General features: G+C 39.1%; 1 protein-coding gene across 3 annotated transcripts in view; it reads right to left on the bottom strand.

Annotated features, from left to right (window-relative positions):
- The window catches only part of LOC110981575 (procollagen galactosyltransferase 2-like), a 50960-nt gene that overhangs the window by 12204 nt on the left and 11896 nt on the right, over positions 1–26860 (bottom strand). For all 3 annotated transcript variants that reach the window (XM_022239231.2, XM_022239230.2, XM_087143685.1), the window contains exons 2-8: positions 20955–21183; positions 19821–19955; positions 18211–18412; positions 15542–15661; positions 12471–12654; positions 3336–3468; positions 2546–2673 (exon numbers count right to left, since the gene is read on the bottom strand). In XM_022239231.2, the coding sequence (XP_022094923.2) occupies positions 2546–2673; positions 3336–3468; positions 12471–12654; positions 15542–15661; positions 18211–18412; positions 19821–19955; positions 20955–21183 (1131 nt within the window). The remainder of the gene's footprint in view (positions 1–2545; positions 2674–3335; positions 3469–12470; positions 12655–15541; positions 15662–18210; positions 18413–19820; positions 19956–20954; positions 21184–26860) is intronic.

The following is a 26860-nucleotide window of genomic DNA, read 5'->3' on the forward strand; positions in this document are numbered from 1 at the left end:
GGGTACATAGGTGTCCATTACAGCAATGTTGGGTACAATGGTATCCACCACAGCAATGTCGGGTACATTGTGTCCATTACAGCAATGTCGGGTACATTGGTGTCCATTACAGCAATGTCGGGTACATTGGTGTCCATTACAGCAATGTCGGGTACATTGTGTCCATTACAGCAATGTTGGGTACAATGGTATCCACCACAGCAATGTCGGGTACATTGGTGTCCATTACAGCAATGTCGGGTACATTGGTGTCCATTACAGCAATGTCGGGTACATTGGTGTCCATTACAGCAATGTCGGGTACATTGTGTCCATTACAGCAATGTTGGGTACAATGGTATCCACCACAGCAATGTCGGGTACATTGGTGTCCATTACAGCAATGTCGGGTACATTGGTGTCCATTACAGCAATGTCGGGTACATTGGTGTCCATTACAGCAATGTCGGGTACATTGTGTCCATTACAGCAATGTTGGGTACAATGGTATCCACCACAGCAATGTCGGGTACATTGTGTCCATTACAGCAATGTCGGGTACATTGGTGTCCATTACAGCAATGTCAGGTACATTGGTGTCCATTACAGCAATGTCGGGTACATTGGTGTCCATTACAGCAATGTCGGGTACATTGGTGTCCATTACAGCAATGTTGGGTACAATGGTATCCACCACAGCAATGTCGGGTACATTGGTGTCCATTACAGCAATGTCGGGTACATTGTGTCCATTACAGCAATGTCGGGTACATTGGTGTCCATTACAGCTATGTGGAGTACATTGGTGTCTATTACAGTAATGTTGGGTACAATGGTGTCTACTGCAGCAATGTTGGGTACATTGTGTCCATTACAGCAATGTCGGGTACATTGGTGTCCATTACCGCTATGTCGGGTACATTGGTGTCCATTACAGCAATGTCGGGTACATTGTGTCCATTACAGCAATGTCGGGTACATTGGTGTCCATTACAGCTATGTGGAGTACATTGGTGTCTATTACAGTAATGTTGGGTACAATGGTGTCTACTGCAGCAATGTTTGGTGTCCATTACCGCTATGTCGGGTACATTGGTGTCCATTACAGCAATGTTGGGTACAATGGTGTCCATTACAGCAATGTTGGGTACAATGGTGTCTATTGCAGCAATGTCGGGTACATTGGTGTCCATTACAGCAATGTCGGGTACATTGGTGTCCATTACAGCAATGTTGGGTACAATGGTGTCTATTGCACCAATGTCGGGTACATTGGTGTCCATTACAGCAATGTCGGGTACATTGGTGTCCATTACAGCAATGTTGGGTACAATGGTGTCTATTGCAGCAATGTCAGGTATATTGGTGTCCATTACAGCAATGTCGGGTACATTGGTGTCCATTACAGCAATGTTGGGTACAATGGTGTCTATTGCAGCAATGTTGGGTACACTGGTGTCCATTACAGCAATGTTGGGTACAATAGTATCTATTACAGCAATGTTGTGCTTCTCTTTTAAATAATTTGATTCGTAACTGCAAAACAAAGTGTTAATCCATATATTACCATATGTTTGAATGGTAATGCTACATGTGTAGGTATTTGTATAATGAATGAATTGAGCAGCAGTCTATTTGTCTGTCTTTCCTGACATGTTACCAAGGTGATTGGCCAAGGCATCATCTCCGTAATTTCTGTTCATGCAAATAAAATCTCAACATAGGAAAAAAGAAACGAGGTACAACTAGTGCTGCAACAGCAGGGTAACGTGATTGGTGTTTGGAATGGACCTACATGTACTTGTAAATTTCAAACCTTAAGCAGAATTTTGAGAAGTTATTTCCATTACTGCCCCCATATACATGTAAGCTCAAATTTATAGCTCTAAAGAGATTCCATCTTGGGATTTTCATGTTGAAGACATCAAGGGCAGATCCAGTGCCAATTTTTTTTTTTTTTGGGGGGGGGGACTTTTTTGGGGGGCAAAATTTAGAAATTTTTCTTGTAATCATTTTAGGCTTTTCTGAGAGATTTTGGTACTTTTTATGGGCTTTTTGAATGAAGGTAAATTAAACAGACTAAAAGTTTTGCCTTTCGTTATCTTTAAAAAAATAATTTATTGCTCTTTGTGGGGGGGGGCTCACTCCCACTGTCCCCCCTCCCCCCGTCTGCCCTTGGTAGTTGTCAGGTCAAATCTCCAATGTCCTCACATGGATCAGTTTTCAAAGGTAGTACCCATGGTAAAATCTTTAAATGTCAACCCCCAAGATGCATTAAGTTGCACAAACTACGCACACATGTACATGGCAAGGAACAATTTAATTGTGAACAGACTTGCACTAGATGGAAATACACGTACATGTAGATCCCATTTAGGCATATTTGGGATTCTAAGTTCATTGAAATACAGTTATACAACAAGGAATTGAGGGCTGTACCCCCCTCAGTGTCTTTGTATTCCTGTATTTTAATGAACCTAGATCCATCACAGCATAGACAAACATTCTCCACTAGGCTACCAATACATGTAATCAGGTGTGTAAGCAAGCTAAAAAAAACACTTACAGTAGCTCCCAGTCCAGATTTTTCTGTGCAATTTCTTGTAGCAATTCTTCCATCTTTGGTCTAAATGACTCTTTGAATCTCACATCATCCTCAAATATCAAGATTTTTTTGTAGTTATTTCTCACCACCTGAAAAATTGGCACATTGACAGGTGAATAATGGACCTGCAATATCTAAATAAATACACACAATTAAAAATGGTAGTTTCTATCAATACACACAATTATAAACTTCTGAACAAATGGAGGAAAGTTACATTGAGCTGTACTGCTGTTATTTCCAAAATTCAATTAATTATCCCAGGCTCTTTTTTAATAATCATGTTTCTTTTATCATTTTGCCAAAATCACCCCCTATGACAGAATGTTTTCGATTGTCCAAAGTATGGTAAACATGAATCTTTATGAATGTAAAACTTAGAAGTATTTTTAGATGTCCATTTATACAAAAACCTTCTGATTTGAACATGCAGGTTTTAATCAAAGATCTTGGCAGTCTTTTTAACACTGGCTACAGCTAACACAAGATGAATGTGCTATGGTCATTCCACATCCTTTAACACGTAACTGAATAACCAGCATTGGGTGTAAGGTTTCGATGAAACCTCTAACACAAATCTGTCTGCCAAAATAAATTTTGTGTAGTTTTTGACTGCAATTGTAAGGAGCACTTGTTTGTTTTAAAATATTATGACCGTCTTCACACATTACACATGTGTAAATGGCTAGTTTTGGACAACCACACAAAATGTTGAATATATTTTCAACAGATTGGTGTAATTCAATCTTACATCTTGCCATATGAAGTAATGGCTAAGGAAGCAGCCAATCTCTCCTCTGGTCAAAACACGTTCATAGTAGGGGTCTCTGTAACCAGGTAACATATCAACTCCTAAATCTTCCAGGTCCTGATCCGTCAATGCTCTGTCAAAACACCACAAAATGAAACAAAAAGAAACAATAAGGACAGGAAATTGTCAGTTTTTATAAAGTACATGCCATGCACATTCACTTTCAAAGGTGTGTTTGGGTTTTTGTGTGGACAACAAATTTCCTTGTCTTGTCTTTTGCAGCATAATGCAACGAATGAGACCCCCCTCTTAGACTTTTAGTACACTTTTCCTGACATCTTAATTTCTGGTATCCAAATTGAAGTAGGCACAAAAACCTTTAAATACACTAGTTCACAAAAATGTTGAAGACGACGTTGTCATGTATTAATAAAGAACAATGAACATGCATATTCATAAGTTACAATATCTTTATACATACATGATCAGATTGCAGCTTGACCTGCAAAACAAACATTTACTGTAATGCAAAGCAAAGGCATAATATTATCACTATGTCATTAATTTGTGGATTTTTCTTAAAATCAATCTTCAGACTTCTGAAATCTGATTAACATCCTTCACTGCTTCACTTAATGCCCTACAGGTCTGCTATTAAAGTATGTCACCAGGACATCACAGTGAGTCAAGTGACATGGCATAACATTTTGAATTTATATCATCTCTTGTCTAACTGAAGTGCACCCTCTTGTGATACTATGATTCGCTTTTTTCGTGATGTTTTGCCGTTGCATTCATGTTTGAGGTTTCTAGTAATCTATCTGTTAATTATTTTTGTTTTTTATTAAATCTTGATTTACAAAATTGATATTTGGTTTATCCTAAAAGTTGTGAAGCTACCACTCAGGATCGATCTCTGATGCATGCTGTGGCGAATATCAGTTGATTTGCAACTACATAATGTTCGGTAGGTTTTGTGCACTTAATACTGGGAGCCAAGGATGATGTTTGGTACAGCCAAATGTTTGGTATAGCGGTGTTCAGTATAGCGACGTTCCACTGTAGTTGGGCATTTTCTATTGAAGCAAAGAGGTCTATGAGTGGTCTGTCAATAGTGGTAAGGTCATCTTGGCTATGTTGTTGCGAAGGGTCCACTGGACGAATCTTTCCCCCAGAGGGCGTATCTGCGGTACATCTGTAGGTCGATGGTACATGTATGGTCCTTTGACCAGAGGAGCATCTACCACGTCAGCAGGCAAAGTTTGATAGAGCGTGTGCCACCCTGATGGTTGATGTATGCTACCACCATAGAATTGTCTGATCAAATTCTGACGCTCCTTGCCCTTGACCTTTGTCCAAAAGTGACGTAAAGCATTGAAGACTGATTGACGCTCCCAGATGTTGATGTGTTTTCCCTAATGTCAAGCATGCCAGGTTCTTGATACTTGGTTGGGGGAAGAGAGGCTCCAAAACAGAGGTGAGATGCATCGATGGTTACTTGTGAACTTGGGTTCTGTCCTTGAGAATAGAAGGCCTCTATCGAGATGGTGTGTCATTAACCACCAATGAAGGTGCAGGTGACTAGTTGCTGTTATGAGAACCAGGAGCTTGATGGTGTCTCTTTTTGAACAACAGTGCACGGGCTAGGAGATGGAGTTGTAAGGGTCTCATATGAAGCCAATGGGACTAGGTTCATCATGCTGGCCATTAGACCAAAGAGCCTACATGACGAACCTAGTCCCATGGTGTTGGCTTCATATAAACCTCTACAACATCTGGCGGGAGCTGATGTGGACCGGTGGGTGAGGAACAACATTACCCATACCTTGACATTTATGATGTGATCAGTAGTTGGATCCAGAGTGTAGCCACCGATGGATTTTTTTATCAAGTTGACGACATCTCAGAAATATTGGAAGGCTGCCATAAAGGTAAAGATGACACATTCTGTTGTCTGAAGGTGTGTGTCTTCTTAACGCTTGGCTCAATGGAGGAAGATGAGGAGCATTTATGCTTGTGTTTCTCCATGTGGATGAGTTAGCGGTTAAAGATGTGGATGAAGCTGGATGGATCAGAATGCCTGAGGAACGTTCCATTTCTGATTCCTGCTCAGCGAGGGGCTGGACAGGGGAGCCCCAGCTGACAGCTAGGTAGATTCAGAGTCACTCTTCCCCAAAATATCCATTTAAGGCTGGAAGACGAGAGGAGTTGAGCTGGTCAAAAACCACAGCAGCATAACAGTCCAGCGGGTTCGGAAGCCTGAGTTGCAGACTGGCTCAGCACCAGAGCGGGTCCATGTTGTACATAGCTGGCCCGAACAGTATTGAGGGTCTCGTCGAGTGACATCAGCATCCAGGGAAAGGTTGTCCACTTGGTTGGATGTATCGACAATGCTGCCTTTTGGTCACTGGGTCGAGGCAGCAAGAGACCACTAGAGTTAGCGGGTAAGGATTTAAATTACCCACTTCAGAGTTTGACACGATACAGGTAGTACACATGTATTTTATTGAGATTAGAAATGTTTGGTCATTATGCAATGAAACAAAAACCAGAAACAACATGCTTTTAATAAAGTGAGTTTTAATCAAGCCTAAGTCATTGCTCTATTAATCTCAAAGGAGCTGGATCACAAACCAAACGAAACTGCTTTTTGCACACCTTAGAGCAAGGTACATGTAAACAATCAGCAGTTTGTACGTACATACATGTACAGCATGTGAAATGTACATGTGGTTGATGGCATTTTTTCACTCATTAATTATTTGACACATGTACGTGTGAGTACCCTGTTAACAAGTTGTTGTGAACTCTAGTTTTGTTAAAACTTAGAGTTTGGTTTAAAACCTTGTACACACTTTATACTTGGTACATGTACATGTACCTGTCTCTGAAGAAGTATCTTCTCTGTAGGTACATGTACTAGTTGGTGCTACACTCTATGCGCTACACCTAGGCTTAGACAATATTATCACTATTATTATTATTATTTACTTGACCATCATATATATATTTACAACGACAATACCACAAAAAGGGGAAACAACACTGAGGTAAAATATGGATGAATAGAGAGGGAGAACTATAAACAAGGATAAAACATTCCAAGCCGACCAGGGAAGCAAAAGTGTACCTAAACACTGTAGCCTTAAGACCTGCTTACCCAAGCTTAACATACACACAATTTTAGAATATAGAGAAAAAGTAATAAAAACAAAATGAATAATTCAGAACATTCAATTCAGACAACAGATGAATATTAAACAATTAACAGATACAAATATATAGATGAAATATTTAACAAAAATTGAAATAAAGGGTTCTTTACCCTGATCACTGATTCAAATATAACAAGTATCTGGACATACAAACAAACAAGACAAGATGGACTAAGTAGCATGAAACTAGACAGCTGTAACAAACATTCAGAGACCACTAAACAAACCAAAGACCTGCCTTGACGCAACAAAGAACAACCAACAGCCTTCATTGTAAAACAAAGACTCCAAGCACAATTGACCACAAGTTTACGCAAGAACAGACAATGACTACAAAACATTACTGACAAACCTAAACCCAGGTCTTACAAGAAATAGAAACATAGACAAAAAGATTCAGCTGGTTAATTGAGAAGAGGGGCGGAAATGCACCACACGTGTAGAAAATACCTATTATTAAGGAAAAATTCACTCAAGATTCTGGAAGTAGTCTGACAAATTTATTTTAGTAAACAGTAAAGTATAATAGTATAAAAGTGCAATATGAGGAGGTAGGTTATTCTAAATGTGTGGAAATGAATTATGGAGTTCTCGAGAGCAAGAGTTGTGGCATATCCATGGTGAAATTTCAAATGGTCCTGGCAGCAAATGTTAACTGCAATATTGTCCCAAACGGAATGGTAGTCAATGAGTCCAAATGGGCACTTGACAAAAAACATGACGTACTACTTGGTCCTTCTGCTATCCAGTGACATCCAGTTCAATACTTGAAGTCTCTCCTCATATGTAGTGGTTCTCTTAGCAACCTTAGGCACATTCTGCTAGCTCGCCTTTGGACCCGTTTCAGTTTAACGATGTTTGTACGTAGCAGTATAAGGCAGTAAGCAGGCAATCCGTACTCGAGCACCAGCAACACAATAGATTTATAAAGTGATGAAACAGCCTTAGTTGAACTTCCCCTTGCAATTTGCCTGATGAATTCTAGGGTTTTGTCGGCTTTGATCATGACCGTTGACATTATCAGATAAGGTCAGACTGCTGTTCAGGGTTAATCCCAGGTATTTGTGGGTCCAAGTGGTGTGTAATGGTGTGTTCTTGAGGAAGTAAGTCGGAAGAACAAATTGCTTGCTATTGGAGTTTGGAAGTAGATACACGATGTCTACCAGCCATTTGATTTTCTTGAAGGTTAAGGACATCCATGTTACGATGATAAAGATGGATAGGCAGCAGTGCTTCACTGACCACTGCCATCAGACCACCACCATGGTTATTGCGGTCACGATGAACCGTTGAATAGCCAGGCAGACATGCGAGGAGGTCAAAGTTGTCAGGCAATATCCAAGACTCAGTTATGACAACTATATCCGGACGACTAAGTTCAAGAAAAGACCGGAGATCTCATTGTTTCTTGTGGATACTTTGGGCATTCAGCAATAATCTAGAAATGGTGTTCTTTGGCAACAACTTCAGGTTGGTGTGTGGAAGAATCCAGTAGAGGGTGAACGATGGGATCAAAAGCCCACGAAATGAACCCTCACTGCATGTTGAGAAGGGTAAGTTGTGAAGAATGCATAATGGGCAGAACCAGTCAACTGTACTTGAAATAAGTCTCTTGCAGAGAGTGACTGAAATACCTCGGATACATTTTGGACGGACGTACACCAAGCATTCCTCACTAAGAAGGGATCTTTGGCTACATTTTACTGGTTGAGTGCAGCTGCCACATGGAGCCTTTACAGGACCTGGATTTTTTTCAGTGTCTCCACATATGGTAGTAAAACACAGGAGCATTTCCAAACTTACATTTCTTGTAACCTTGTCTACATTATGTAGCCTTTTCCTTGTTCCATAGCTCATCAGCCATAAAGTGCACCAATGTGGCAAAGGATGCTTGGTGAGGACATAACAATATAGCTGGTGGGCAGCACACAACAGCAGTCCCTGCAGGTCACAATGCAATCAATCATGTGTTTCACTCACATTACAGCTGCTTACACTGCAATGTGGAATCACTAGCTGAAGACAGTAAAATTCCAACACAAAACTTGACCAGAATTCTTCCTCTACATCCCCTTTATCGCAGCCTGTGAGACCAGCAGAATAAGTAGAAAAAACTCTTTCATATGATGTGTTATTAACACAATAAAGTAAATTGTGACAAACAGCTGAGCCCAACTTAGCATACCTTGTACAGTTGCCATATGGTCATCACAAGGTGGTGGTCAACGTGGTTTGTGAATTTAATCAAATTACTTGATTTAAATTTCTTAACCACTTCATGCCGGGGCATTTTTCAATGTTGATGATGCTGGGCCGGTATTTTTTCCGTTTTCAAAATCCTTCAGCCGCACGAAGTAATCTTTAGGCACTACTCTAAGTTGACAGGTAACCTTCATTGATGCCCGAGTATTTCAGCCAGGACAGCAGCCTTGTAAACAGAGCCCAGATTGTGCAGTGTTGTATAACTGTCTTTTGTTCACGAACCTGGCTCAGTGCACTGCTGACCTCTTTTCAATAGGGGCCAGATTAGCGTGCAGCGGTGCTGTGGGCTGGATTATCACCACTTTTGAGAGTGAAAAATGTCGGTAATGCCCAGCAGCCTGGTCTTTTGTTCGGAGTACGGTCTTTTGTTACAGGGCCCTGTTTCCTTTGTCCGAGTTCGCAGATCCCGGCCACCCATATAAACCATTCGTCTCCGATCCCGGAGTCCCCAGCAGTAAGTGGTTAAATTCATTTTAGTTTTTCATCCCTATGCCTGACTATGGTTCTGCAATTCATTGCCAACTTGAAGATATTCTCCATACCCAAGGTACAATTGGCTGAAGCCAAACAATTGTTTTGCGTAACTCAGTCTCAATGTTACTTCAAACTGTTCAGAACTTTATCTTAATCTGTGCCTCAGCCTCAGCCTGGCTATATCTCCTGTAGAGCTGGAAAATCTATTCCTTGTTTTGGAGTCACAATAGTCTAAACTTCTTTTAACTGTGCTTTTCTTTCAGCTCAGTGACACGCTGATCTTCAGCAACAAGAATTTGTCCTCAGAAATTGACTTTCTTGATGATATATTCAGAGGTGACTGGCCAATGCTCTTCCAAGGATAGCTGCTTTCCTTTATCTCATGCTAAGTTCAGCCGTGCCATGTCCGAGGACTGATCCAGAACCAAGTATTTTGTGGGAAAGTCATTTTCAAGTTTCAACCTTGTGTGGTCTTTAGGGGTTAAGGCTACATGATGGGTCTTTTGCCTGTTTGTTGAAGGAAGGGAATAAGAATTCAACAAAAACATTGCATATATCTTCTTGTTTCCAAAAATTTTGTTACTTCTTTTTTGGGAAGGGGATAGCCCTCATTGGACCCCCTGGATGGTGCCCTCTGTCATTTCATACCTTTCAGAGGAACCTCTTGGAATTAAACCAGTAACTGACCTCTTTTGATAGTTCATGTACATGTAGATGCAGATAATGACATGAAAGTACATGAATGTATGGTCATGATGGTTAGTTTGGCATGATCAGAATATTCAGTACCGACATTGGTACATATGTAGGTTGCAAACATGAGGTATCAATGACAAAAGAAATTTTCAAATATTGTTTTCTCAATTGATTTTCATCAATGAAAACATTTCATCTTGCATGTTATTTCATATTAAATTAACTATGACGATGACTTTTAAAATGTTACTCTGTTTTTAATTGTCTTGATGAGAAATGTGTGCTATAATTTACCTGTACTAATCTGATATATGTTTGCACTGGAAGACTTGACACCACATTATGGTAGTGTCTTCCTTAAAGCTGCTGTGAAGAGAAAATAAATACAGCATGATTTCAATGAAAAAAATAAATTGTACCTTTGAATTTTATAGTCTCATAAATGGAAATACCACAAAGTCTTTCAAAAAAAGAAACTCATTAAAGATGAAATAGAAAATACATTAGAGGCTAATGAGTTCACTCAGGGATATTTAAAAACCAGTCTCAAGGAACATGTCAAGCAGTATGTCTACCTATTCTGATTCAGAAAAAACAATACAAAACCAGGCTACCTGTTCAGTTTGGAACTCAGCAGTCAGCAGTAATTCCATCATTTGGCCTGGGGAGTTTCCAATTTTTTGCATGACAGTCCGAGTTTCATTTTGTGCTAATGTAATTTGTCACTAATTTGTCACTTTGGAAGGAACAAGGAGCACTCCGAGAATGTCAAAGATGGAGAGCTTGTCAAGCATTGGTGACTCTGATTCACTGCAAGCATGCTGTTTGGAAGAAATATAAGCTCAGTCTTTGTGTTTTTGATGTACATGGGTATTCCCATACATTGAGGGGTTCAGTTTTTCTCCTGTCTTAATCTGACATAGTTTTTAAGTGTAGAAAACATTCTTCAATTTCCAAGAGTAATTAAAGAATGAAAATAACCTACTAAGTAAATATGTATTGCTTGAAGACCATTTCAATGACAAGTTCCATTGGGCAGGCAGAACAGGTACACACAAAAAAGTCTCTATACATAGTGACCCCTAATCTGTAGAATAACAGACATGGTAGTTCCCTATGTTGCGTTACATTACATGTTGCCTTTAGTGCCCTAAAAGAAATCTTTCTTTAATTTACCGGCTTAAAATGACCAATGAAATTCTTTATTGGCCAGATTTCTGAAGAGCACAATAACTCTCTTAATGTGCCCTCAGAACTAGAAAACTATTTTCTTACAAGCTTGAATTGAGCATTGTTGGTCTAGGTAATAGTCGTTATCAATTTCAAGGAAATTCAACATTAATGTGGCATTTTCTGATATTTGTTTACGTGCACCACCTTTCAGAAGGCTGGAACTGAATTTGTGCCAATTTCCAGATGCGACCGTTTTTTTATTTTTGGACCAATTTCACAACACTGAAAACATTATGGAGGTAATAGTAATAATATTTATCTGAATAATTTTGAAGTTTCAACACAGATTAAGCAACACTGGTTTTGAACACTGATTGGGTAACTGAAAAATGATTTGGGCCTAGCTAGGGACACCACTGTACAGCAAGGAACAGCAACACTGCAGCTGCTTCTTACCGGACATTATATTGTTGATTGTCAGTGTCTGGACTTAGTGAACATTGCCAAGACCGGATGCTTGCCATACAAAATACACACAGGCTGGCATTCAGTCTGGAGCCCATGGCCCCAGGCTTTGTCAGTGTAATCCCTTGAAATCAGTCAGGCACCTGTACCAGCACGACATTGCTAGTATCTTGGAAGTACCGAGTGGTGGCATGTTTTGCGTAAATACTGCTTATTTGGGGGTCTAGAAAATAACCCTTTTTTAACCACTTGCTGCCAGGGATTCCGGTTTCGGACACATATTCTTTATACGCGTGGCCAGGTCTCCAAAATCGGACAAAGAGAACTGGACCTTGTAACAAAAGACCATACTCATAACAAAAGACCGGGCTGCTTGGAAATACTAACACTTTTTCACTCTCAATAGTGGAGATAATCCAGCCTTGTTTTGAAACAGTATACCACGGTTTGGGGCATTCAGTGTGAGCAGATTACCTCCGGGGACAAAAGCGCTCCACAACAGTAGCAATGAACCACACAGTACCCAACATGTTAATCTGGCCCCTATTGAAAAGACATCAGCAGAGCACTGTGCCAGTCTACAGCTTGCAGCCATTCCTAAAATGACAACTTTCTAAAAGTCAGAACCATTTTAGTGGCTCATCTTTGTACCCTTTCTAGAAGTTTTGTATCTTTTTTCCATCGACGGGCATCATGCTTGGACACAGTATTCCAAATGTGGTGTAACGTATGTCTTGCATAATATCTGCTTGATTTACAGATTTTGATGATTCATTGATGAACATTTATTCATTTTAAAGGAAATTATTCATAAATTTAAGAGAAGTGCTGTTAAGCATTACATACTCACTTTCCATCAACAGCATCCACTATTTTGAAGGCTATTCCTAAGTCTTTCAAAGCTGCTACCATTCTCTGCCGTCTCTCAGGACGTCTCTTCAGATTAATCATGTAGATTTCATCAAATCCTAACTTGCTTTGTTGCCTTGCTGGCACTGATACATGTTTTGATAAAGGCAAGCCTGCATTATCAACTGGAATAAACAACAAAATTTACATAAATATCACTGAATTATTCACAGAAATCTACAGTATGTCGTTTTGATTTTGAGAGGCACATTTCCATTTATCCTGACAAAATATCTTTTGTGTTACATTTCCTTGTAAAATGTACATGTATGCTTAAAGCAGTATTTTGGAACCTTTTCAACCCTTTCAAATTACTGGAGGAACTACACTTTATAAGCACATGTATGTATGCAAGAGATTAGTGTACTGACAAGGTACAATGCATCTATTCCTTATTTATAGTAGTGTCCTCTGCCACATACATGGGAGATTTTTTGTTGGGATATCACATCCCTCTCATATTTTCAATGCTAGTATGCCCCATTTGCTCTGCATCATTTGAATATACCCTACATGTATGTGTACACAACAATGTACATGTACATGTAAATACACCGTTCCTGTCACTTTTACTTAATATTACTATTGCGCAAATCAGTACAAACATTTTGAATAACTTAAATGTATATGTAAAAATAAGTTTCAACATATTGTTCCTGACTTAAGCATTCAATTGGAAAGTTAGGTAAAACTGGGAAACTCCAAGCTGCACAAGACATTAAGGTCCAGTGTTTCCAAATTACTAATTCTAAGTGTTGCAAATCCCTTTCCTATGCAAAATGAAGAACCACGAGTACTGTAGATGTACAGACTTATGCAAAACAGGACGTTGGTATGGGTATGAATCTCAAACCTTTGCAGGCCAAAGTATTTATGAATGGAGACTTCTCCATAGAGAAAGGTTGAGAGATTTGCCTTACAAGTAAATGGATGTTTGATTGCAATATTCAGGAATGTCTAGAATATTGTAAATCTGGGATAAGTAGGAAGGCTACTTCATACATGTAGCTATTTCTGAATTACTGCAAAAATAGTAATGAGAAGAGATATAAAGGTACAGTAGAGTAGAATGTTGTCACAAGATGTCACTGTGAGGTAATCAGCCTGATATGCGATGGATTCCATAGTGTTTCCCTCAGATATTGCATTGAAGCTTACATGTACATGTATGCCAGAGACTGTGACATGAGAGATGCTTCCATGTTTTATAGAGACACTATTCAACTCCTCTACTGCTTGTATTCTGGACCTTGTCTATAATATGCAGTTACCCAATCTTTCAATAAACTGTTCTAGTGTGGAATCCTCACATGTACATGAACCCCCCCCCCAGCGCCAAGCCTGCATTAGGCATTTGGCATCACCTGCTTTACATTCTGGTCAGATCTTCCAACCTCTACTAAACAATTTATGATTATACTGTTTGGGACCTCAAATGAAAACAGCTCAAGTACAGACAGCTTAGTTCCTGACTGACCCTCCTGTACAGAGCACATCATTAACTTCCCTCCATCAATGTCAACAAGTTCTCTATTGATATCAAAGTGCAGTGGATTGACCAGACAAAATTTGGGCTTATCATTTGTTCACCCTCAACAAATAAGGACTGCTGAAAACTTTACTTTCTTGCCAAAAACTGTTGCCCAATGGAATACACTACCAGTAGATCAGGAACACACCCAGTTAACTCTCTTCTAGTCTGGAATCAATAACGGAAACCTTGCACTCACAAAAGGGTTTTAATGAATGCTGCTGCGTATGTAGCCCCTCTGTGCCCTGTGCAAGATATCTTACTCAAGGAGTTACCAAAGTATTTCACACATACAGATACATCAAGATAAAGGTTTTTCGTAGTGGTCTCTTTAAACGTACAATGATGGCAGTTACGTACATCCCTTTCCAACTTATTCAAAGACTACATAAAAGTCTGAGATGACAACTGCTTTACATTTCACTCAAAATTGTTGCTTTACCTCTGTTACCTTTTCAAAAACTATTTGATAACTTTAAAATGTTTTGTTTTTAGACGGCATAGTCACTACATTGCGCTTGGCGGTGGCAATATAATTTTTTCAAATGTCATTTTCACACAGAAAGAGAGATCATATTTTGGATGAACTATTAGAAATCTTCATTGGAAATTTTAATACTTTTGATTTTGAAACAATCTTTCCTCAAGTCCTTAAAAGAGCCAGGATCTTTTGAACCATTCTTTGGGGGGGGTAGGAACTAAGCTGTCCCATACTTGACATTTTAAAATTTTTATTAGTACAAATATCAAGTTTTAACTCCATCTGACATATGCATTTTGGTGTCATTGAAGTTCAAGGCCACATGCGTGCCAGCCCACATGCATTGACTATGGCAATGGAAAAATGTATATTTTGGATGACCTGTCTTGGAACAATAGACCTTGCACAAGATTGGTTCATTGATTTTTACAAAATTGAAATTGAAATGACTGCAAAATGTTTTTGAAAACAACTCCTAAAAGCTTTGCTCATCAAAAAAAATATATTGTGGTGATATTGGAAAAAATGTTGAGGAAGGCAGATTTGCACCTGCAGCTCCTTTAGGGTTATGTCGTTGAACTTTCAAGGGTTAGGCAATGCAGTTATTTCACACCAGAATTTGAAAATGTACCTTGCATTTCAAATTCCTGACAAATGAAGATACCAGACAAACAATCCATATAGCTATGCAAGGATTACACAAGAAAGAACTCCCAGCAATTTGGGTGCAAATGTTCATAATTGTTAAGAATGTTACTGCAATAGCATCCAAATATTGTCATATTTTTTCTGGCAATTCATTACAATGGTAAATTTTGATATTGTTATCACCTCATTTAATGTAATACATGTTAATTACATGTATCAGTTTACACCCATTTCAAAACTGTTTCAAAACTCATGCAGATGCATGAAGGTTTGCAATCTGCTATATGTATATCTGTAGTTCAAACAATGAACTCACTTTAAAATAAAACTGACAAGAAAAACACATGCATACCCATAGCTTCAAGTCGCAGATGCAGCATTTGCTCTTTCTCATACTCTAATGGCTTCTTAGCACTTAATGGAATTAGGAGGCTTCCATAATAATTGCGGTTTGTCACATGGAAGGGAATACCTGAAAAAAAAGAGGAAAAAAAAGTTTAAAAGTACGCACATATGTCATGTACTGGTACATACAAACATGCACATGATTACAATGGATATGATATGGGCCTGCAAATTGTTTGAAGGGCTCCAATGTGGGACATACAGGCATTTACAATTTGAAAACGGTTTTTTATAATAATCTGTAACACACAAAGTTTCCTAGTATAAAAGCGCAGCCTGCATTTATGTCTTTGCTCTGTTTTGCATGGACCGGTACATGTAGCACAAAGTTTGGCCACAACAGCTGCCATTTTTACACAGTAACAAATCAAAGGGACGTATTGGCAAGCATAATGGTGCATAACTGTTAATGGAATGTTAAAACTGGCCTAATTCCTGATCAACTCTACCGTTTCTACTGATTTGGCAGATTATCATGCTTTTAAATATCTGGCATGTGGGTTAACTACTGTAGGAGAATGTTGGTCTATTGCACATGGCAGAACTTACATGTGATGAACTGGGACACCAAATTTATATAATGTGACAGTGATATTTGATATTGCCAGTAGCTTGAAAGGAGTTCCTGTAAGGAGTTACTATAATAAATAATAATAATACATATACCGATTTCTTATACTGCGCACATACCCACCCTGCTGGAAGAAACATTCTTATTATCCCTGCACATTGGGCTCACAACTGAACATTCCTGAAACCATTTCACCTCCCTGGGGAGTATACTAGCTGATGCAGCCTTATCAGGTGCACACGGCCAACATTACACAATCTACCCTCACAGGTACCCATTTACTCCAGGGTGGAGAGATCACAACATGCTGCCAACAGCTGGATGCGAACCTCTGACCCTGTGATAAGAAGCTACAAACCCAACCACTAAGCCACATGCCCCACACTTAGAAATTTAAAACAATCAATACTGAGTCCTTTAAGATGAAGAATTATTTCTCTGAACACTGTGCATCTCAGAACCCTGTAAACCTAATGATTACATCTTAAAAAAAAAACTAGCAAGAAAAATTATTGTGCAGCTTACAGGTATATTTATTTTGGCCAACATTCACAATCCCCTGCCCACAGGATGCTCATGTGTCTTCCTTGTGCTTTTTTTAACCAATACTGCCTTCTCAAGCACAACAGAAATTCAAATTTTTTAAAATAGAGGACACAGACATCCAAGAAACTGGTCAATTTAAAGTTCTTTTCCTCTATACTTCATTTGTATTGAAGTGTGGAGCCTTTTTCATTGAGTCATCCCAATGGTGAAATCAAATGATATTCAGAGCACTGCTCCACTCTTTTCCACTGCTGATTTGCGAGAATGATAATGGAAAGGTAATAAGCCAGCCTATAGCACCCACAATAGCATCTGCATACATGTGCCAAGTTCAGTCTGATACATGTGTTTCAGCAATGTAAAAATGTCACATGAAGATCATGGAAAGTGATCAAAACCACTGAAATATGTGAATGTTCATGATGAAAATTTCATTATAAGCCACAAATGCCGACTTCTCTTTTTTGTATAGAGGATTTTCAGTCACATGCTTTTTGACGGTCATCGTTCAATTTACTCAGATGTGCATGGAAAAGTGCGCACCTTCAACGTCTCTCAACATGCTGGCAAACATGAAATTGCCAATGGAAATACACAGATTAGAAAATACAAGTGCCTCCACAGACCTGGTACACTTCCTGAAATGCTTTGCCCATCATGTTACATCTCATAAAAAATCTCTATACCATATGTACATGTGTGTTTTTTTGTTCACTCTATTTATTCCGAGATCAAACTTTTTGTCTTGGTGATTTTCCACATGACGGTTGCCTGGTGGCCATTGCCAGTCTCCGCTGCATATTGATATTACAATATGGATTGGTTTGTGTTGCTATTATCTGCTTTTATTCTTACTACTTTTTAGAGCAATTTTGATTACTTTGTGGAGTAGAAGAATTTCCGCGAAAGTTGACATAAAATTTAGGAGCACAAGGGAGTGTCCAACGTGGGGCCTGTGTGTTTCACGTGGATCTGGATCATGATCCGTGAGCTGGTTCGTGCTGTCCATTAGGTGGGTTTTGGTGTCAGTGAACCAATGACAGATCACTGATTGCGATCCGGATCTGCATGAAACAAACAGGCCAATGGCCACATGTCCAGTACATGTACCGTACATGTACATGTACGTCTGTTTGTTACACATGTAGCAGCATTCCACTTGCATGTACATGTATACATGGACATGTACATGTATGTTACACTCTAACTTTGTGGCAGCTGACATCCCTCATTCATGTAAGACAGTCAGCAGTGAATTAAAGTGACAGTAACTCTTACATTTTGAAGTCTTACATGTATACCCACATATCAAAGAATTACTGTTACAAATGTCAATCGAATTGGCAGAATGTTACATATATATACTGACAGATCACAGACAATCATCATTCTGAAATAAAATCGACGTCTACAGTGGTAAACCCTTTGACTGTTTCTGAAAAGCAAACACACCAACATGTGTTCGGAACTTCGTTGGCATTTAGTTTCATACCACATACCTGCTTTTTTAGCAGAGAAGGCAAAAGTCATCATGTCATCAATATCACCAGTAAAGCCAGGAAGAGGATTATAAGACAACTGGACAGAGATTTTATGACGCAGATTAATGAGATACGTAGAATGTACCATGGGCACTTCAAATACACCAGTGAAATTTCTCTTCAATATGTGAACGTACTGTTCCGTCCTTCTGTAGTACCCCTGAAAAGGAAAAAAAGGGAGAAATGTTGAGCAGTTACTTTTTCTAAGTACAAATGTAGACAATGACCATGATGACAGAGAACTAAGTTTAGTTGAACAAAGTTAAAAAGGTCACATCGACAACTTACAAATCAAAACAAAATGTACAGTAAACATGGAACTTTTAAGCTGTGTTCCCACTGGCTGCATGAAAACTTACCACGACATTCCATTGTGTTTGTCTACCATTCATTCCTACTTTGACTTTTTATAACTGCTACATAAAGTTGATTTGCCCGATGAGACTGGCAGAATGTCACAAAGATCAGTTAGACAGTGGGTGCAGTGCAAATCATTTTGACCTACATATACTTGTCATAAAACAGTGATGTATGAAGTCACCATTTTATTCTGTTATTTTGCCTTTGTGCATTCACAAGTACCATCCAGCGCCCATGTTCTTCAGCTTTGTTCCCTCCAAAGAAGTTCAATACTTGGCAGAGAACTTCATAAAGTACTCAGATAACATGTACATGTAAGAGGAGCATGACATGGTGGCATGGCTTCATTTTTTGTGCACTAACACTAACACTGTATTGAATATGCATCCACCATGGTAAAGTGTACGAGATTGCCTATGCACATTTGTAATGAAAAAATCCACAAGTAATTTTCTATTTTGATTCTCCACCAATATTTGGAGACGCTGCATACATGTACATCGTCTTCTCATTTATACTCATAGACTATCCTCTTCATCCCTATTTTCTTCAGGATTTTTTGCTGAAATCTAAATATTTCAAAATTAAACTCATTTCAAGCGACGAATGCATGAGAAACATAGCTAGCAATGGTATCAGGTGTGCATGCACACTATCAGTTGTATTAGGACTCGTATGTTGACGTGTGGGCATGCTATACCCAAGGAGACTGGGAACAATACTGGCATTTTTGCATGCCATTACCATGTGAAGTTGTGATGGAATATAGGAAGCATATGTATTGTTTGGAGCCTTGTCACCAGCTCTGAGCATTGGGGGGAGGGCCACGGTAGCAGCTAGGAGGACACATCACACGACCAACAGATAATTGTCATGCTTATATGGTTTTTGTCATTTATTTGACCTGCCATGGCACATTGAGGAAAGATCCCCTTCTTTGACTTTTTGAGATGTGCATATGAGAATATAGAGAAAGGAATGGGCTTTCCAGTGATACCGCATCTGTTCTTGTACACCACTCCGCTCCAAAAATAGGACGCGAGAAAGATGATAGGAAAAATCTTTGTGGTCAAAACTACTTTTCAAGAAAAACGGCTTTGAAAATACAGCACGCACCAGAGCTGAAAATGTTAGCCACAAGCATGTTGTGTAAGCTCCATAATCATTCTCGATCTAAATGACCACAGCAACATTATATAGATGAATACCTTTTGGTTCGTTCCTCCCCAGAAGTTCGAATACATTTTTGTCGATACCAGCATTGGAGCAATGACTGTTTTCTCTTGTGTCATCAGATCAAGTAATACCCTTGGATTTTCCAGAAAGTTATCAACGTCAACTGCCTGCATTTAAATAAGTGAATTTGAAATTAAAAGTTAATAACTGTAAATGAAAAACAATTCCAATCCACACGAGAATCATATAATACAGGGTATGTAAACTTGCTTCCTCATTTTAATCCTATTGCTGCAAGTATAATTTGCATAAACACGCCTGTTGTTTCAAAAACATTTTGGAATTAGATCATGTCGTGAAATATACAATGTTCATTGACCAGAGTTGTAGTCAAGTATTTTTTTTAAACAAGACAAGGAGGTTGTGATGAAAAAACTTAAGTTTGAATGGCACATGAGACACATTTTTAACGAATGACTCATTAAAACAAATAAAAAAATCAAACATCAAGACCAGTGAACTCCTTAACATAAGAAAAAGTATGGACTGGAGTAGCCTCAGTCGTGTGATAACAGGAGTGGAAACAGTTTTGTGCGTTACATGTACACAAACATGGCAAACGTACCACCAGGGATACTACACTTTTTCATATCCGTTGCCTGCGCAAAGTTTGGTTAGCAACCACTTGTCAACAATTGGAATTTTTTTGGCTGGTACCTGCTACATTTTATAAGTATGTGTTACCGGGCAAAAAAATCATTCCCATTCCTTAGTGATGTTGGAATAAAGTGGCCACAGCTGAACATGACATACGACAACAGCAGCTGTTTCCATGGGGCATATATGTACATGTATTATGAAAAGATCTCGCCACATTTTTGGAATAGCCCTAAAACTTGGCCAGTGATTTTGCCCAATTGAAAAAAAAATCTGATTGGTGCAGCTTGCCACATAAAGTACTGTCAAATATGATCTCCAGGAAATGATCATGAATACTACTGAGATCACATGCATGTAAGTTCTTGTTTGACATGTGGACAAGCTGGAAGATGATTTTGAAGGGCTTTTGTTGATTCTTTAGCATTATTGTTGGCACTTTTGAAGCCTCAGTTTAAGGTAACAGTAATGTTGAAGTAAAAACATTCAAAATATACTTGTATACTCACTAGTAAGTAATCAGCCCACTGAAATCTTGCTTCCTCTAAAGCCCTCTGTCTCAGAGTAATCACATGCAAGTATCTTTCATCAGGCCAATCACTTGGACCATTTTCCCAATCAAAAGCTTGAGGTTCATTTTGTACATCAATATCTACACGGTGGTATAAAGATCCACTTTTGTTCACCCATTCTTGTAGCAAAGTAGCAGTGTTATCAATGTTGTGGTCTGTCCGAATCCTGCCAAAACCAAAATATGGAAACCAATCAAATCATCACAATATGAGGAAACAACGAATTCAATCATGTTTTTGTTGTAAATAAGTTCCTCCCCAGCCCATTTACATGCCCCAAACCCTTGCATGTGTACATGTACTTATGTGTACATTGTTTATACATCTTTCAAATTCTTTCCACTTCCCCACAAAGAAGTTTATTTTTTACATAAACATGCATGTACAACATATTTACATGTATGTACATCTACCCGTACTTCCTTCTTATCTCCTTCACCCCATCATGCCTGTTTCTTCACTTCTTCATCTTTTTTCTGGCTTTTCTGCTTTTAAAGCAACATTTTTCTTCGTCTTCTTTAAATGTACATGTACTGGTACATGTGCACTTTTGGTAGGTCCAGGGCTTAATGGATCTTTCCATTAATGGTTGATGATCTCCCAACTGGCCTCCCCTTTGAAAAGTGTCCCATGTATATGTACACAATACTGATAATGTTACAACATAAACATCCAACCTCTTTCCACTGTCCTTCCTTTGTTCAGTGTTGACTTGGGGCAGTCCCAACTTTGTTGACACAGTTGGGCCAACTTTGGTTATCCAGCAAAATTGATTATAAAAATAATGAAGTCGGGAGTGGAAAACTTTGGGAGGTAAAACTACCACCGGCACATAAAATACAAGAGGGTCTGTAAAATAACCCTCTGCTCATACCCCTAAAACAAACATGTATTATAAACATAACAAAAACAAATAAGTTATCCACCCTCACATCTTATGACCGCTTATAACCAAACCGCAAAATGGACTTAAAAAGGGATAGATGAACACAGACTTGTAACAGGAAGTCCAAACAAGTCAACCTTGGAGGAATGTCACTGGATGGGAGAGTGCCATCATTTCTCAAACACAACACCCACATCACACACTAAGTACATGTAGATCAGTATGTAGTATGTACAAAGTAAACAGATTAATGAATTTCAAATACATGTACATGTACCATGGTCAAACACAGTTTCACATTATCAGATATCAAAATTATTCAAAAATAGACAACACTATATGCTCCAATGAAGGCTGAGATCGGATGATCTGTAAAAACAGTGGGTGTGCCTTTTAGGTACATGTACCCGCAATAACGATGTTTTTTCAGCGATTGTATCCATGAAGCAGTGGGGGCAACCACTGACCAGCACACACCCAAAGGCCACTCTGCGATACAACGTAACGAAACTCTTGAATGGGAAAGGGACACTTAATTAAAGCCATAACTACAACTCTTTGCTGTGCCCCAGCTGTTTAAACTACTGGCGACCACAAAAGGGATTTTTGTCTTTTCTTTGAGCTGATGGCAATCTTGCATTTGCCAATATAAAAAGCGGCTGCAACAATAATGTCACAGTAAAGTGCATTCACAAAGTGAAATGAAATTATGCATTGATTCGCCTACGGCACTTGAATCACTAAAAGATCTTGTACCTCTGCCTTGGCCATTCGTGGTGAAAAGCATATAGATCCGGCCTGAACTTTATATGCGGAACACTCTTTTGGGGGGTAACTGCGTGTCAGACTAACAGTGAAGTGATTATTTGGCTCCCTTCTAAATGGGTAATGTATGCCACGTACATTGAAGAATTTCACCGCTGGCTGCCTGTCTCTGATAATTATAATTTGGAGCTGGCGAGCCGAAAGGACTGATCTGTCAATGGAGTCTGATGTGCATCCGTGGGTTGGTTTCGCTCAGGCCAAAGAGCGTGCATGAGTATGGCGTGCAAATTTAACAGTTAATCCCGGAATACAGATATCTCTATTCCTGGACGTGCCAAGTTAGCATTTATTCACAGAATAGAGATATCTCCGTTGTTAACAGAGATATTGCTATTATTAATAGAGATATCACTATTAGGAATGTTATTGATAGAGGTATCTTTATCAGGAACATCTCTATTAGAAATAGAGATATCTCTATTCTGAATAGAGATATCTCTATGGCACAATAGATACATGTATATCTCTATTGCGCAATAGCGATAAAGTTACCGCTTCCGAGGTCAGCAGGTCACCCTCTCCGTTTTGTGTTTAAAAATCTATTATCTTGAAAAATCTATTATCTTGAGGGGTTTTGAATCGTGTCCCAGTACTTGTATTCCTGTGGTTGATTACATTAGGAAACTTTACACAACCCGCTGGCTCAGTGAAATTCTGTGCGTTATATTACAATGACCTTTCTGTTGACTCAGTGTGCGGAACCGGAAATATAATAGAGATATCTCTATTAAAACAGGACGTACAATAGAGATATTTCTATTAGGAATAGAGATATCTGTATACGCGGATTAAATGTTAACTTTGCACGCCATACACGAGCCTTCATTCACGGTACCAATAAACCTCAGTTGATGGAGGAAAGCATTGAGGACAAGGGGGTGTTGGGTCAACATGTGCTTCTACATGTACATGTAAACCAGCATCGTGTGGACTGTTAGGGTGGTTTTCTGCCATATCAGTAGTATTGATAGCAGATAGCCGTCGACTGCAAAAAATGGAGCAGAACGCAACTATTTTGCATTTTGGTGCTTTTCATCTGAAAAGGAAAGCAATTTATAGACCAAATGTTCGTAAATATTGATGGTGCTACCTATAAATCAACGAAGCGGGTTCGGGAAATCTCGATAATTTCGGAGAATTCGGAAACTAGAGGAGTTCCGTGATCGTGGCAGTTGCCGGACCTAAAGATCTCTCAAAGTAGTCCGAATCTCTTGGCCATCTTGAAGGTATCATCGTCATTATATCAGTGAAGTATAGCGTTAACTGCTAGTGAGGAAAAACGAAATGCGTGCGTACAGGGCCGGTTTAAGTCCTCTGTAGACCCTAGTGCTGTCTTAGATTAGTATTCCGTAGGCCGAAGGTACCTGTGCAGTGTTTGGTTAGCATTTGGTACGAGTTCTTTGTAGGCCCTACCGGGCAATAGGCAAAGCCTGTTAATCGACACTACGTGGCAATCTCACAACAAAGGACGTGCATAACAAGCATTGGGGTTTCCGTGTGCTATCAACGTTCTCGAAACTCTCCTGACTAAGTGCCATAAAAAGTTGTCACGGATGGGACAGTCATCTTGTAGTGCATGCTCCAGGACCTCCAGTGTCCCCCAGGGAAGTGTCCTGTGTGCCCTGTTGTTTCTGGCATATGTGATGTGATCTGCGAAAACCCTTCACATGGTGAGCTTTGTCATTTGGGTGCATATAAACTTCAAATTAACATGGACACACTGTACTTTCCCATGTATTACATTTCTGATTCAAGGTTGTCTTCAACTTGAATCTAGGTTGTCTAGAATCATGAATTAAACAGTTTTGAAAATAGGACAGCATCCAGATCAATTTGAAGTTGATATGCACCTGAATGACAAAGCTCACAATGTGAAAGGTTTTCACAGATCACATTACATGTATGTATGTCGATGCTCTTCCAGAGTGGGTGACATACTGGGTGCATTCGCGTGGTTACTCCTGTCAACACGAGCGAGGATACGCACGCATTACTCTCGGGTCAGGAGTATACTCCTACATGACAGGGAGTATACTCTCATTGATCCATGCGGTGTACTCCTGCCATTCGTGCACATCAGGGGAGTACTTGTGTTAATGCAAGTAGCTCGCTCGAATGCATCCTAGATGTCAAGCTGTTCCCAGACTGCCTACTGTTACACAGACCAATCAACTACCAAGGATTGCCATACTTTACAAAAAGACATCAACTCACTTTGCACTTGGCAGGCAACCTGGTTTATTTTCTTGAAGTGTTTCATCATGCAGGTAACCCACAAAATTAATTTTGTTCCTCACCAACATTACACGGATAACCCAGCTCTCCAAGAAGTTGATCAGAGTGTTTTATTCGAGTCCATCACAAGTCATTCAGTCTTAAGCCAATTCACAAGCTATTCAAACGAGCTGTGGCAAAAGCATTCTTTTGTCATTGTTCACCCTGTTACTTATGGCTGGATATGTGAAGAGACTCGTGACAGGATTTGTGAAAGGATTTATGATGGATTCGCATACAACTCTGGTTGATCATCACCCCTACCTAGGGGTAGAGTTGACTAAACACCTATCATGGGTAAAACACATCACTCAAACACTTCTCAGAATCTCAGATTGTTGACTGGACATCGCCGATAGGCATCATCATCCAGTGTGACTACACGTCGATGCTGTGCAAGCGTGAAGTTAGTTATGATGAAATATTTTCCTAAGGACTGTCTTAAATTTGGGATTATGATGATGGTTGGATTAGATCGTTCAGGTCATTCCAGTCTGTGACTGTCAATGGGCAAAAGCTTTTTGATATGTTTGAGTGTGATATTACAAGGGAGCATATCATTGGTTATGTCTATTTCTTTGAGATCTTGACTTTCTACTTGGGTGATATGAGGGATTTCAACAGCAACTTCTTTATGGATAGTGCGATAAAACATGGTGAGTCTACTTAATTTTCTGCAGTTTTGGAGGGTTGGCCATTGAAGGTTTTGTTGCATGTCTATAACACTTGATGTTTTTTTGGTAGTCGCCTGTCCCAAATCTTGCTGCCTGCCTCCATCCTTTTTTTTTATTTTATTGATGTAGTTTAACTGATTGAGGGTCCTAAACCGAGGCTGCATATTCTAACTGTGGTTTCATCAAGGTTTTGCACTATGTTTCTTGAACTGTTGGGTCTCATCTAGACAGATGGCATCTCACAAAATCAAGTGTTTTATTTGCTTTATTCACTATTAGATTAATGTGGAGAGATCATGCAAATCTATTGAAATTTCAACTCCAAGGTACGGAGGATTGCTTACGACCAAGAAGTCGACATTCATCAGCCTATACAATGTATGTAATATCATGGGGACTTTTGCTCCTTGCCATATGCAGGGTACGACACTTCTGTGGACTGAACGAAATCTGCGAGCAGTGGGTTTCACAAGTACCCCCAATTTGGGGAACTGTGGCTAGATTGCAAACTACAAATCTTTATTCTTTATTTTTAAAAAAAAAAATTTTATGTAATAGTTTGGAAATCATTGCTCTAGGTTTTAATTTCGTTTATTTAATATCATTTGTATCCAACATAGTTATTGAAATACACTGAAATAATTACATGAATGACATCTGCAAGCAGTGAGCGTCACAAATACATGAACCCCCAATTTGGATAACTGTGACTGGATTGCAAACTATAAATAATTACATGAATGACATCTGCGAGCAGTGTCACAAGTACCCTCAATTTTGGAAAATGTGACTGGATTGCAAACGACAAATATTTACATGAGGCAATCTATAGTCTATTTACACAATTTATACAATTTTATTTGCAGCTCTTATCCCTCTGCTTTTTAATTCACAAAAAATAAAAGGAAACATTACATGTTTTATCTCCCCACATTGGGTCACCATTGGAAATATGCATACTCCTCATTTTGACAAGGTAACAAAATCTAAGAAAGTTTGGTTCGCCTATCAGGTATTCCCTATTCTCACAATTAACTCTTCTGGAACCAAAACCAAACCAGACTATCAGCGGTTTAATTTAATTGTCCACTATTCTTCTTATTATTATTAACTGACGTAGTGATTGAGATCACACGGGTTCAATTAAACATGATTCCTATTACCAAACAAGCAAAATATTGTAT

This window comes from Acanthaster planci, linkage group LG11 (genome assembly GCF_054643075.1).
Source record: "Acanthaster planci isolate LZ-2023a linkage group LG11, COTS_SCS, whole genome shotgun sequence".
Lineage (NCBI taxonomy): Eukaryota > Metazoa > Echinodermata > Asteroidea > Valvatida > Acanthasteridae > Acanthaster > Acanthaster planci.